General features: G+C 38.8%; 1 protein-coding gene across 1 annotated transcript; it reads right to left on the bottom strand.

Moving 5' to 3' along the window:
• Positions 1 to 1,481: 1,481 nt before the first annotated feature.
• Positions 1,482 to 13,203, bottom strand: LOC140879038 (uncharacterized). Its single transcript, XM_073282672.1, has 5 exons — positions 12,850 to 13,203; positions 2,800 to 3,007; positions 2,659 to 2,742; positions 2,076 to 2,580; positions 1,482 to 1,977 (listed from the first exon to the last, which is right to left on the bottom strand). The coding sequence occupies exons 1-5, from the start codon at positions 13,201 to 13,203 to the stop codon at positions 1,482 to 1,484; spliced, it is 1,647 nt and encodes a 548-aa protein (XP_073138773.1).
• Between the last annotated feature and the right edge of the window lie 1,819 nt (positions 13,204 to 15,022).

Raw genomic sequence — 15,022 nt, 5'->3', positions numbered from 1 at the left:
CTAGCTTTGTTCCTCACAATATTTCCAGATTCATCAGTTTTATTCTTAAAAATCCACTTTGTTCCAATGACATTACTGTGATCAGGTGGAGGAACCAAACATCAAACATCATTTCTCACAAATTGTTCAAGTTCATCATGCATTGCACCGACCCAAAAATTATCTTTTAAAGCTTCAACAATATTTTTTGGTTCGATGCTCGACACAAAACAAGAGTGCCTTACCTGAGAGTATGCGGAGCTCATGCATACCAATCCTACCATTTTTCTGTAATCAACTTTCTCCTTTCTTCGGGTTTGCCTGCTTCCTTGAGCATCTCCAATGATTTGAGATGTCGGATGATTTTTCTGAATTCGACTGGGAACATCATATCCATCATCATGTAATTCTTCTTCAGAACTTTCTTGTTCATTAGTAACCTGTTCAACATTTTGTTCAGGTGAGTTCAGGGTAAGTGTTGAGTTAGGTGTTGTGCTCAGTGTTGTGGTAGGTGGGACAACACTTGAGACAACACTGGAATCTGTGTGTGGAGTGGCATTATCCAGTAGATCATCCACGTTGTCTTCCATTGTTTTACCTTTCAAATCTGCAAAGTCATCAAATACCACGTTAATAGACTCAATAATTGTCCTAGTTCTCAAATTGAACACACGATAAGCTCGACTATTTAATTCATAACCAAGAAATAGACACTTATCACTCTTTGAATCGAACTTGGCCAGATGTATCCTGTCATTTAACACATAACATATACAACCAAAGATATGAAAATACTTGAGATTAGGCCTCTTTCCCATGAGGATTTCATAGGCTGTCATAGTAGAACCTTTTCTCAAATAGGCTCTATTGAAAATATGACACGCAATATTCAAAGCTTCAGCCCAAAATCTTTTTGCAATGTTTTTCGAGCTTAACATAACCCTTGCCATTTCTTGCAGAGTTCTGGTTTTCCGCTCTGCAATTCCATTCTGTTGAGGCGTTTTTGGTGCTGAGTATTCATGTGAAATCCCTTCCTTTTCACAAAACTGATCAAATAAGGAGTTTTAAAATTCCTTGCCATGATCTGTTCGTATCTTGACAACCTTCAAATTATACAAGTTAGTGATCCTTTTCATCAACTTTTCGAAAGTATCAAAAGTCTCAGACTTTTCTCTTAAGAAACTTACCCATGAGTACCTTGAAAAGTCGTCAACACATACAAGAGAATACCTTTTACCACCACAGCTTTCAATCTCCATGGGTCCCATTAAGTCCATGTGCAGGAGTTCAAGACATCGTGTTGTCCCGAAGTGTTGCAACACTGGGTGTGACACTCGAGTTTGCTTTCCTTTTTGACATGGTCAACACACGTATAGAACTCCAGAAGTGAGATTTGGCAACCCACGTACAGCCTCAAACTTGCTTAGTTTCTTCAGTGCTTTAAAGTTAGCATGTCCTAACTTTTGATGACATAGATCCAAATCATCAATTTTGATATGCTTTCATGCAATATCCTCTCCAAGTTGATAGCAATTGTCAGATGATCTGGAACCTGTCAAAACACACAAATTATTCTTATCAAACACTTCACAAAGGGTTTTATTGAATTTGACATAAAGATCATCATCACAAAGTTGACTGATGCTAATTAGATTAGCAGTCAGTCCTTCAACATGTAGGACATTGTGAAGTCTGGGCAGTCCTTCCACATTCAAGGTGCCTTTTCCAACAATTTTTCCTTGGGCTCCTCCTCCATATGTCACCTTTCCTTTGTCCTGTTTAACATAATCAACAAGGTATTCTTTCGATCCTGTCATGTGGCGTGAGCAACCACTGACAAAGTACCAACTACCTGCAACATTAGTTTTCATGGAAGTATAAACAACATTGCAATTGGATTTAGTTTTTGGTACCCAAATGTTTTTCTCAGTATTTTTCTTCTTGGCAGTGTTCTGGTGCAGTGTTGGCAACACTGGATGCAGCATTCCCCTTTCATTCCTGTACATATATTCATACATGAGCTTAAAACAATAGGGTTTGATGTGACTTGGTTTGTGACAGTGGTGGCAGATGTACCGATGCTTCTTTTTCTTAACCCTCTGAACAGTAGTGTTTTCGGTGGGAGTGAATTTTCTTTTGAAAGACTGATTGAGCTACTAGCAGGGTGACTATTTTCCTTAATAAACACAGTTTTAGATGACTCACCAACTTCGAACTTGCTATTCTCAAACCCTAGTCCAGTTCTATCATTTTGTCCTATCATTAGCATTGAATCCAGCTTGGCTTTACTTGAGTTGAACTTGGCAAATGTAGCTGTATCTCTTCCAAGTTCCTCTTTTAGTCTATAGAGCTCCATATCTTTTTTGCTCAGAATGACTTCAAGTCTAGCCACTGCTGCCTTCAGTTCACTGTTTTCTTTTGATAGAGCCGAGTTTGATTTGTTCCTCATTACCCAATCAGTAAACAACTCTTCATACATCTTCTGGGAATCTTTAAGTGACAGCTCATTATCACAAACATCTTGATCATTCAAATTTTTAGGTACAGATATATTCAAGCAGAACAGCTTTTGTTCAGTGTTGTGGCCAAGTGTTGAGACACCTGTAACAACACTGCTCTAATTCAGCTTCAGAACAGCCAGTGCATTGTGGGTCACTTCTGCTTCTCCTTGTTCTATACCCTCTTCATCTTCATCATCACTTAAGGAAGCACTCATCCCTCTTCGAAGTCTTGTTGGACACTCACTTGCATAGTGACCAAAACCTGTGCATTCATGACACTTTACAGAATCAATCCTCTTCAAAATAGTCAGAGTTTTACCTTCCTTTTGTGTTTGAAGTGGATTCTTGGATGAGGTTATATTCTGATTTGATCCACCAATTCTCAAGGGTCTTCCACCAGTAGGAGTGATGGACTCTTTAGACTTCTGTCCAGGTTTCTTTGAGTCTCTCATTCTCTTCAAGTAGTTACCAAATTGTTTGGTAAGTAGGGCAATTGATTCATCTCCCAAGTCAGACTCATTTACTCCCTATGTCAGATCAACAAAATCATTGTATGAGTTGTTAGAAACTTGTAGAGCAATAGACTTACCTTTTTCCTTCTTCCCCATATTCATATCTAACTCATATGTTCGCAATGAACTCATTAGTTCATCCAGACTCAGAATTGTGTTGGAGAACGGCGGTCAGATCAATTAGGATTGATACCCGGTGCAGCGGAAGTTTAAAAATTTTATATGGAACGATTCCATAATGGGTATCAACCTTACGATTAAATTGTGTGTGTAAAAATTAAATAACGATTATAAAATTTTTACCTTTAATCTCGAATCGAGATTTTGGACACCAACAGATTTCTCTGCTCTTGTTGTATATCCCTGGAACTGATGGACGAACTGTTCTTCAATCAGGTCCACGAATAGATATTTAATCCCTCTGATAGATTGCACTAGAAAATCTATCAGAAGTTTCTACGAAGAGATTAACAAATTTGATCCGTTAAACCAGACTGTAATTCAAAATCACAGGCTGGAATTTTTCTCGAGCAGAGGGAGAAGGGGGGGGGGGGCGCGGCCACACCAAATAAAAATCACTAGGGTTTTTGAAAATTATTTTGTGACCTGTTGTGTGTAATTTCTGTACTGCAATAACTTATTTATAATGTAGGCCACTAACAGCTTAGGGCCCATTAGTCATAAGTTCAAGCCCGACAAGCAAAGCCCGCATGTTCAGAAATTAATATAAAATTCATCGTGACTCCGATTGATAAACCGATTTCACCAATGTGCACAGAAACCATTTCTGCACCTTTTAAAGTCAAGATAAATTTTTCTGAATCCAAATTCAGTGATTTCCAAAAATGCCCATCCCTATGTCATTTTAGGAAATCTTACTCCTCTACTCTTAAATAAGAAGTCCAACTTCTTTGTTCATTAAATTTAACTCTTTAAATTTAACTATCTCAACGGGGATTAAAAATCCATTACACTGTGTGACCCTCAATGGTTCAGGGATACAGCTAGCCGTGGGCTCACAACTCCTTGTGACTCGGAACAACAATTTCCGACTTGCCCATCGAATCATGGTAGAGCGCCTAGCAACATCGCCCCATGATTCCCTAGGTATCACTGATAGTGCCTACAAGAACCAATAGATTTTGGTTAGCGTACAGTACGGTCCCTTCATCCATATATCCCGATCGAATCAACAACCATTGGTATATCGAGAGTCGCTCGAGATTCGATAACTATGCAATGCATCTTGAAGATCAAATAGTGACATCGCATGTGCTACTAAGAAACCATTTCTTAAATCACATCATGTACTCTGGCCAGAGATTCGTCACACTAATATCTCCTCAGATCGCATAGGATATCCATACTCGCAAGTATGTGGTGAATCCTTGACAACAAAGCATCGACTCCTATATGTGTTGTAACTGTACCCAATCCCGACACTTGATGACCCCAATAGAGTCGGTAAACGAATCAAAGCACAATACTAGCATATAGAGTCTCAATGATGTTTCAAGTAGTAAGGACTAATGGTGTACAACCAAAACCGCGGACTATATCCACTCGATAAGTGATAACCACTTGGAAAGTCCGGATAGGGTAGTTCGATCATTCATCGTATGAATATCCATTTGCATGCTTCGAACATCTCTATGTTCCTTACCAATGAAACGTGGTACTCTGCATCGCAAATGCTAGTCTCAAACTCGAGCGATCCTTATCCTTATTATCGGACGGCTCAATCGACTAGGAACAGTTTAGAATATACAGTGACTATAAGATGTGTTTCATGATAGACATCTCCATGTTCTACCACATCTTACATACACTATAGTATATTCAAGGTCTTTATCAAAACAACAATAGTATATCACAATATAACAATATGAAGAAAGATAAAGTCATTGCCATTAATAAAAGTGTAAATTATATTAAACAAAAGATTGTTTATACAAAGAGTCATCAAAGCCCTTAGCCACAAGTTGGCTCACTGGGCACCCACTCTTTCAATCTCCCACTTGCCCTATAGCCAACTAGTCATACTAAGTAGACCCATTGCTTCGCGATGTTTGTCAAATAATGGTCCTGGCAAGGGCTTAGTAAGTGGATCAGCGATATTGTCTGCAGAGGCCACTCTTTCGACAGTGATGTCTCCTCTTTCCACAATATCCCGGATGATTTGGTATTTCCTCAGTACGTGTTTGGATCTTTAATGAGACCTTGGTTCCTTTGCCTGAGCAACGGCACCCGTGTTGTCACAGTACACCGGGACTGGACCAACAACTTCAGGAATGACGCCCAACTCTTGGACGAAATTCCTCATCCAAACGGCCTCTTTAGCAGCAGCTGATGCTGCAATGTATTCTGCCTCAGTGGTGGAATCCGCTGTGGTGTCCTGCTTGGAACTCTTCCAAGAGACAGCACCGCCATTGAGCATGAACACAAATCCAGAGGTTGACTTCGAGTCATCCACGTCACTTTGGAAGCTAGAGTCGGTATAGCCTTCCAATTTTAGTTCTCTTCCTCCATATACCATGAACATATTCTTAGTCCTTCGTAAGTACTTAAGAATGTCATTCACGGCTTTCCAATGCATTTGACCGGGATTAGCTTGATATCTGCTCGTGACACTCAGAGCAAATGATACATCCGGTCTGGTAGATATCATCCCATACATGATACTACCTATGGCTGACGCATATGGTACATGTGTCATTTTCTCTATCTCTTCATCCGTCTTGGGATACATAGACTTGGATAGAGAAACTCCATGACACATGGGTAGATGTCCTCTCTTGGACCCATCCATTGAAAACCATTTCAATATGGTGTCGATGTAGGTTGATTGAGTGAGTCCTATCATTCTCTTAGATCTATCTCTATAGATCTGTATCCCTAGAATATAGGATGCCTCACCCAAATCCTTCATCGAGAATCTACCTGATAACCATATCTTTGTTGACTGCAACATCCCTACATCATTCCCAATGAGTAGGATGTCATCAACATAAAGTACTAAGAATGTCACAGCATCCTTAACTACTTTCTTGTACACGCATGGTTCCTCCGGGTTCTTGATGAAACCAAAATCCTTTATTGTTTCATCAAATTTCTGGTTCCAACTTCTTGATGCTTGTTTTAGACCATAAATTGATCTCTGAAGCTTGCATACCTTATGCTCGCTTCCCATGTATGTGAACCCCTCAGGCTGCTTCATATATATTTCCTCCTTAATGTCTCCATTAAGAAAAGCAGTCTTCACATCCATTTGCCATATCTCATAGTCATACCAAGCAGCTATGGCAATAAGGATTCTTATGGACTTGAACATTGCAACTGGTGAAAAGGTTTCATCATAGTCAACTCCTTGTCTTTGAGTATAACCTTTCGCCACCAATCGCGCCTTGTAGGTCAATACCTTACCATCAGGCCCAAGCTTTCTCTTGTAGATCCATTTACACCCTATTGAAACAATTCCATCGGGAGGATCTACTAAAGACCAAACTTGGTTTGTATGCATCGAATCTATTTCCGACTGCATAGCTTCAAGCCATAAATTTGAATCCGCATCAGAAATTGCTTCCTTGAAGTTTCTTGGATCACATCCAACATCGGGTTCATCTTGATCCCCTTCAAGAAGAAGACCATATCGAATAGGAGGTCTAGAAGTCCTCTCGGATATTCTATGTACAGGCGTGTCTATAAATGGTTCCTGAGGTGTAGGATCGTTATTTTGTATTTCGGGTTCTTCTCGAATTTCTTCGAGTTCCATCATCTCGCCTTTCTTATCCAATAAGAACTCCTTCTCCAAGAAGGTGGCATTCCTTGAAACAAACACCTTTGTTTCAGCAGGATAATAGAAATAATATCCGATTGAATTCTTCGGATACCCTACAAAATAACATAAGCTGGATCGACTATCCAACTTATCTCCCACTGTCCGCTTCACGTAAGCAGGACATCCTCAAATCCTCAAGTACGAATACTTAGGAGCTTTGCCATTCCATAACTCGTATGGTGTTTTGTCCACTGCTTTAGTGTGGACGTTGTTCAACAACAATACCGCCGTTTCAAGCGCATAGCCCCAAAACGAAGGTGGAAGCTCAGTGAAGCTCATCATGGATCGAACCATGTCCAACAAAGTTCGATTACGACGCTCCGATACACCATTCAGCTGTGGTGTCATAGGAGGAGTCCACTGAGAGAGAATCTCATTCTCTTTTAGATAGTCCAAAAACTCGGTACTTAAGTATTCTCCACCTCGATCCGATCGAAGTGCTTTAATACTTTTACCTAGCTTGTTTTCTACTTCAGCCTTGAATTCTTTGAACTTTTCAAACGCTTCAGACTTATATTTCATTAAATATAAATACCCATACCTCGAATAATCGTCAGTAAAGGTAATGAAGTAGGTATGGCCATATTGAGTACCAACTCTAAATGGACCACAAACATCTGTATGGATCAAATCCAACAGATTTTGACTACGCTCAGGTTTCCCCTTAAAAGGAGATTTAGTCATTTTTCCTTTTAGGCAGGATTCACAAGTAGGTAGAGAGTTAATATCAGACATATCAAACATGCCCTCTCCCACTAGCTTGTTCATCCTCCTTGAGGAAATATGACCTAGCCTAGCGTGCCAAAGGTTTGCCGGGTTTTGGCTATAGATTTTCCTTTTGTTTGTTGTTGCCGGTTTATCAACATAATTTATTGAAACATCTTTTAGTTTTAAGTTGTATAGATCGTTTTCAAGTTGTCCATTTCCAATCAAACATTCATTCTTGTAAATATTGCAAATCCCATTCACAAAATTGCAAGAATAACCATCTCTATCTAGCATAGAAATAGAAATAATGTTTTTAATCAAATCCGGAACAAATAAAACATCTCTTAAAAGTAACTTAAAACCGTTCTGCAAAATTAAACAAACATCTCCCACGGCTTTAGCTTCAACTCTGGAACCATTTCCGAGCCTCAGCTGGGTCTCACCCATTCTAAGCCTGCGACTTCTTGTCATCACCTGCAAATCATTGCAAATGTGAGATCCACATCTGGTATCCAATACCCAAGAAGTAGTATTAAGTGAAACGTTTATTTCAATATAGAACATACCCTTCGCAGTTCGCAACTGCTCTAGATATTCCTTGCAGTTACGCTTCCAATGACCGGGCTTCTTGCAGTAATGACAAACATCCTTGGATTTTTCCATGTTTGAAGCCTTTGTCTTGTACTTCTTCTCGGGTTCGATTTTCTTGGGTGGGGCAGAACGTTTCTTGCCCTTTGTACTTGGCCCCTTCTTAGCAGAAGAAGAGGAGCCCACCAAGAAAGCCGGTTTATCCTCCTTTAATGTGGATTCATATGTCACAAGCATATTGACCATCTCTTCAAGGGTGGCCTCTATCTTGTTCATATTGAAATTCACCACAAATCCGTCAAACGAAGAAGGAAGAGACAGAAGTAGTAAATCCACGTTGAGTTCATGCTCCAACACCAAATCAAGGGTTGCCAACTTCTGTATGAGCCAAATCACTCGTACCCCATGATCACGGACCGAAGTCCCTTCACGCATGCGACACGTCATTAGCTCCTTTACAGTAGCGAACCTTTCAGCCCTTGATTGAGCCCCAAAAAGTTCCTTGAGTTGAACGTGAATGTCAGCAGCATTCACGGTGTCCTCAAATCGCCTCTGGAGTTCATCAGACATCGAGGCTTGCATATAGCATTTGGTCTTGATATCATGGTCCCACCATGTATCAAGTTTGGCTAACTCTTCCGGACTTACGTCAGCTGGTGCTTCCTTCGGAGGAGATTTTTCTAACACGTAGAGCATCTTCTCCGAAGTCAAGACAATCTTCAACTTACGGAACCATTTCGTATAGTTTGCGCCAATCAACTTATTTTGTTCGAGGATCGAGAAAAGTGGATTACGCGAATTCATCGTATAAAATACTGAAAAGAAACAGACAAATATCAGTGATTGTTTAAGAAATTTACTAAGACATAAAATAGGCGATATTTATTTTATGAATCTCACTCCCACTATTTTAACGATTTCACTACCCTCTAGTGAAAACGGGAAACTGTTTTCCTTAGTGAGAACATGGAGTCCAATTGACAATCTATGGTCCCGAATAATATCAGCCAACCATAATTTCAAAAGGTAGAGCCCAATTGCTTCCAAAGCAACCTCCATGTTTTTACCTCATGTCCAATAAGGGCCCAATAATATGACGCCGTTTATTGTGACATGTCAAGATGACCCATCAATATCAAGTTGTGATGGACGGTCGCCATGTGGATCCCCCAATAATATGAGCCGATCCCATGGGAGTTCCACCCAACTTACAACATGTGTCGATCCAATGTACAGCTTTCCGACGAACGGGCCCCCCCAATAATATGAGCCGGACCGTATCCGCGGGTAGCATCTCATATATTGATCGTTGATGGAAGGTAGGAACATTTAAACAAATTTAAATTTCCTTTATTTATCTTGATATCAATTTTAAATCATATTTAAAATGAGGGATTTTAATTTTGAAAATTTGTCTCATCATTTTTCAAATTTTGTATGCTTGCCGGATTCACACAATTATGTTTAAAACATGCATACAACTATAATATCACATATTATATAGGATGATCGATTCCATTTCTAATCGACCCGTGGTTGCCAATCACGAGTCTTAGTCCAATCCTAGGTAATATGCAGTATGCAATGCAATCCTATTACATTTGCTTCCAATTTACATTTCTTCTGTCTTTATTGTCTGCTGGGCCCACCTCCATCTTCAAATCTTGATCTCCCACTAAATCTAATGTATTTACAATAAATAACAATGACAAGTAGGGATACATTTTTAAGGGGTGGGAACGAGCCATAAACCAAGCCCACTTTTATTACATATGACATTCATATTGGGTCATAAACCGGGCCCATTAATAAAACCAACAACAATAAAACAAATGTAAATTCCTAACATACACCTACAAAATTGGTCATGGCAATCGATCATCCTTATCCAATAACATTTAATTCAAAATTAATTTATTGGATAACATGCAATGGCAATTTAAATTTAAAAGGATAAAATCATATTTCATACATAAAATCTTATTTTACATACAAAATCATATTTTATCTTTTTATCAAATAAAATCATATTTTATCTATAAAATCCAATTTTATACATAAAATCATATTTTACTCAATATATCCATAAGATCATATCTTATCATCAATTGTACCAAAATAATTAATTTCAAAATTCAATTAAAGGATAAAATATTAAAATTTTCCAAAAATTCAAATTTATCCAAAAATCAATTTTAAAATTTTCGGACTCGAACAATTCGATCCGACGCCTCGTGGACCAATCAAAAAAATTTTCGATCGGACCAAAAATAGAATTTTAACATATTAAAATTTAATTTAAAAAATTAAAAATAATTTTTTTCCCGCGGGCCGCCCGGGACATTCCCGGGCTGCCCGCGCCCCGTAGGGATCGGGCCGGGCAGCGACGATCGCTGCCCATGGGCCGCCCTGTGCAGCGCCCAGCGCCGCACAGGGCAGCGCCGTGCGCTGCCCGGGGCAGCGACGATCGCTGCCCCTGCCCGGGGCAGCGATCCAATCGCTGCCCGGGTTTTTGCCCGAAAAAAAATATATATTTTTTATTTTTAAATATTTATTTTGTTTCAAAAATCGAGGCTTAAAAAATTTTTGTACAATCGATTAATTTAATCGCTTGATCTGAGCAACCTGGCTCTGATACCACTGTTGGAGAACGGCGGTCAGATCAATTAGGATTGATACCCGGTGCAGCGAAAGTTTAAAAATTTTATATGGAACGATTCCATAATGGGTATCAACCTTACGATTAAATTGTGTGTGTAAAAATTAAATAACGATTATAAAATTTATACCTTTAATCTCGAATCGAGATTTTGGACACCAACAGATTTCTCTGCTCTTGTTGTATATCCCTGGAACTGATGGACGAACTGTTCTTCAATCAGGTCCACGAATAGATATTTAATCCCTCTGATAGATTGCACTAGAAAATCTATCAGAAGTTTCTACGAAGAGATTAACGAATTTGATCCGTTAAACCAAACTGTAATTCAAAATCACAGGCTGGAATTTTTCTCGAGCAGAGGGAGAAGGGGGGGGGGGCGGCCACACCAAATAAAAATCACTAGGGTTTTCGAAAATTATTTTGTGACCTGTTGTGTGTAATTTCTGTACTGCAATAACTTATTTATAATGTAGGCCACTAACAGCTTAGGGCCCATTAGTCATAAGTTCAAGCCCGACAAGCAAAGCCCGCATGTTCAGAAATTAATATAAAATTCATCGTGACTCCGATTGATAAACCGATTTCACCAATGTGCACAGAAACCATTTCTGCACCTTTTAAAGTCAAGATAAATTTTTCTGAATCCAAATTCAGTGATTTCCAAAAATGCCCATCCCTATGTCATTTTAGGAAATCTTACTCCTCTACTCTTAAATAAGAAGTCCAACTTCTTTGTTCATTAAATTTAACTCTTTAAATTTAACTATCTAAACGGGGATTAAAAATCCATTACACTGTGTGACCCTCAATGGTTCAGGGATACAGCTAGCCGTGGGCTCACAACTCCTTGTGACTCGGAACAACAATTTCCGACTTGCCCATCGAATCATGGTAGAGCGCCTAGCAACATCGCCCCATGATTCCCTAGGTATCACTGATAGTGCCTACAAGAACCAATAGATTTTGGTTAGCGTACAGTACGGTCCCTTCATCCATATATCCCGATCGAATCAACAACCATTGGTATATCGAGAGTCGCTCGAGATTCGATAACTATGCAATGCATCTTGAAGATCAAATAGTGACATCTCATGTGCTACTAAGAAACCATTTCTTAAATCACATCATGTACTCTGGCCAGAGATTCGTCACACTAATATCTCCTCAGATCGCATAGGATATCCATACTCGCAAGTATGTGGTGAATCCTTGACAACAAAGCATCGACTCCTATATGTGTTGTAACTGTACCCAATCCCGACACCTGATGACCCCAATAGAATCGGTAAACGAGTCAAAGCACAGTACTAGCATATAGAGTCTCAATGATGTTTCAAGTAGTAAGGACTAATGGTGTACAACCAAAACCGCGGACTATATCCACTCGATAAGTGATAACCACTTGGAAAGTCCGGATAGGGTAGTTCGATCATTCATCGTATGAATATCCATTTGCATGCTTCGAACATCTCTATGTTCCTTACCAATGAAACGTGGTACTCTGCATCGCAAATGCTAGTCTCAAACTCGAGCGATCCTTATCCTTATTATCGGACGGCTCAATCGACTAGGAACAGTTTAGAATATACAGTGACTATAAGATGTGTTTCATGATAGACATCTCCATGTTCTACCACATCTTACATACACTATAGTATATTCAAGGTCTTTATCAAAACAACAATAGTATATCACAATATAACAATATGAAGAAAGATAAAGTCATTGCCATTAATAAAAGTGTAAATTATATTAAACAAAAGATTGTTTATACAAAGAGTCATCAAAGCCCTTAGCCACAAGTTGGCTCACTGGGCACCCACTCTTTCAAATTGATGTATCCTTAGACTCATCAATGGCACATATATTCATTCTAAATCTTTCAGGCAGTGATCGCAGCACTTTGCTTACAAGGCATTCATTTGATATAGCATCTCCTAGATCGATTGCCTCATTTTAAATCTTCCTCAAGCGGCGTTCATATTCATCAATTGTCTCACTTTCCTCCATTCTCAAATTTTCAAACTAAGTAGTGAGAATTCTTCTTTTGGTTCGGCGCACACTTTCAGATCCTTCACAGTGCATTTGAAGTTTTTCCCAAGCCCATTTAGCACAAACACAGTTAGCCACCAGTGCAAACATGTTAAAATCAAGAGAAGTAAATATTGCATTAAGGGCTTTGTTATTCATGTTTGAAATGGCTGTTTCTTCAGCATTCCAATCTGTTTCTGGTTTGAGGAGAAAATCTCCTTCTCCATCAGTTCTTCTGGGTGGACTCCAGTCTTGTAACACACGTTGCCAGACTTTTTCGTCAATGGATTTGATATATACTCGCATCTTGACTTTCCATATAGCATAATTGGATCCATCCAAGGTTGGTGGTCTTTGAGCAGTCCCGGAATATGGTATTTCCATAACAACCTCTGTCAAATAAAAAAACCAGAATCTTACTTAGTATCGTCAAGTGTTGGGCTCTGATACCACTTGAAAGAATTTGACATCTCAATTACAGAAATACCAGATATATATAATTTCAGAGATAGTGTTATTTTCAGTGCTGACAACACTTAAAAAAAACACTTATGCAGCGGAATAAATAAAATAAACAAAAATGAAATTACTCAGTTATTTATGCACAAGTAATAAATACTTGCGCGGTACCTCATGGCAAAAAAGATCACTAGTAAAATAAATCAGTTCACACAAACAACTAGTGATTGCATACGAAAATATATTTTTCTCAACATGTTGAGAAAACAATAAAACATCCTAAAAACTAGTCAAAACTAGAACAAAAACCAATAGAATGTTTTCACAATCAGCCGAGGACAAAAGAACCCAATCATCCACTTTCAGAACACTCTTCACTCGTGTGCTCTTCAGTGTCTTCAACCCTCCTCGACAACACTGGATCTCAATAATAAATGCTCCAGAATTTCTTCAATGGCCAGCCTCTATTCTCTGCAATTCTCGTTCTCCGTCTTCATCGTTCTTGTAGGATAGTCTTCTTAAATAGATTTTTTTTGGAAATCCTACCTAAATTTTAAACACAAAAGTAGTTAGGATAAAATATGTTATCTACTTATTTGATAAGATATAACTAACCTCTTTAAACAAGAGATAAGTTATTCAATTCTGATTAATCATGATAAGATAACTGTGATAAGATCAATTTAAATCCATGAGATCAATTTAACCACATGTCAAGAAAGGACAAAATTTCAAATAAAGAAACGTGATATGCACGTTCTTTCAGATTTTTTTGCATGTTTCTTGGATTTTTCCAAGCGTGAGATCGAGTTTCAGTACTGAGTCGTGATATTTGGTATGCATCGAATAAATGTGTCCTCCGATTATGCATTTTGCCTGCTTATTGTTCGGTTTTATTTTTTTATTTTTTTATTTTTTCAATTGTAAGAGTCCGAGTGTGTATGAAATAATGCAGTAATAATGAACTATTAATGCCCCAAGGGGTGTCCAACTTGGTGGAGTAGGTGAATTCTTGGTCAGAGGTCAGGAGTTTGATTTCCCCAACCAATACTTTCTTGGACTAGTCTGTCACACAGGGCTTGCCTATTGTGTTTTACCTGACTAACGTAGTTTGCAGGCTATTGCGTTAGTCTGAGAGTTTACCCAGTGTGCACCGAAGATAGCGCTGCGGGTTCCCACATCATAAAAAAATGCAGTATTAATTAATATTGTTGTCATCGAAAAAATTTGTTCTCCAATTATGTATTTTTCCAGCTTGTCTCCCGAAATACCAACAATGAATCCACAATAATATATATTTTGTGACGACCCGATTCTTAATCTCTCAAATCATAAAATTAATCCAAGATCATGAACTAAAGATAAGCAATCAACAAGCATCTGAAGCTTCAAAGAATTTTATTTTATTTTTTTAGAAAGGGGTGCGCTCGGGCGGCACTTTTCAGCCGCTCGAGCGCCCACCCTCGGGTGTGAGCACCAAAGGGAGCTGTGTTATTCAGCAGCCAAAGATGCGATCTTGCTAAGTCCATATCTCAACATCCAAACAAAAGAGTTAATAACATTAACAACAAGAACTTCGAATATGATTACAAGATCACGAAGCAACATTCTAGACTAAAGTTCAAGTCTAAGATCTATACAAGCATAATATGACAGCAGATCATCATCTAAACCGGATCATCACTCTAATCTCTCAAGTCTCAATTCCTCAAGCCCGTCGTTGCCCTGATCCTGAACCACCTGT

This window comes from Henckelia pumila, chromosome 2 (assembly GCF_033568475.1).
Source record: "Henckelia pumila isolate YLH828 chromosome 2, ASM3356847v2, whole genome shotgun sequence".
NCBI lineage: Eukaryota > Viridiplantae > Streptophyta > Magnoliopsida > Lamiales > Gesneriaceae > Henckelia > Henckelia pumila.
The sequence above is the reverse complement of the archived record's forward strand: the minus strand, read 5'-3'. Positions and strand labels throughout refer to the sequence as shown.

What these genes read in the sequence shown, in the direction of transcription:
- LOC140879038 (XM_073282672.1), bottom strand. Translation starts at nt 13,203, where the DNA reads ATGGAAATACCATATTCCGGGACTGCTCAAAGACCACCAACCTTGGAT. An exon ending in ACTGTGAAGGATCTGAAAGT is followed by an intron (nt 3,008 to 12,849) that starts GTGCGCCGAACC and finishes GATCTGACATAG; the next exon opens with GGAGTAAATGAGTCTGACTT. An exon ending in ACTTCAAACACAAAAGGAAG is followed by an intron (nt 2,743 to 2,799) that starts GTAAAACTCTGA and finishes ATGAATGCACAG; the next exon opens with GTTTTGGTCACTATGCAAGT.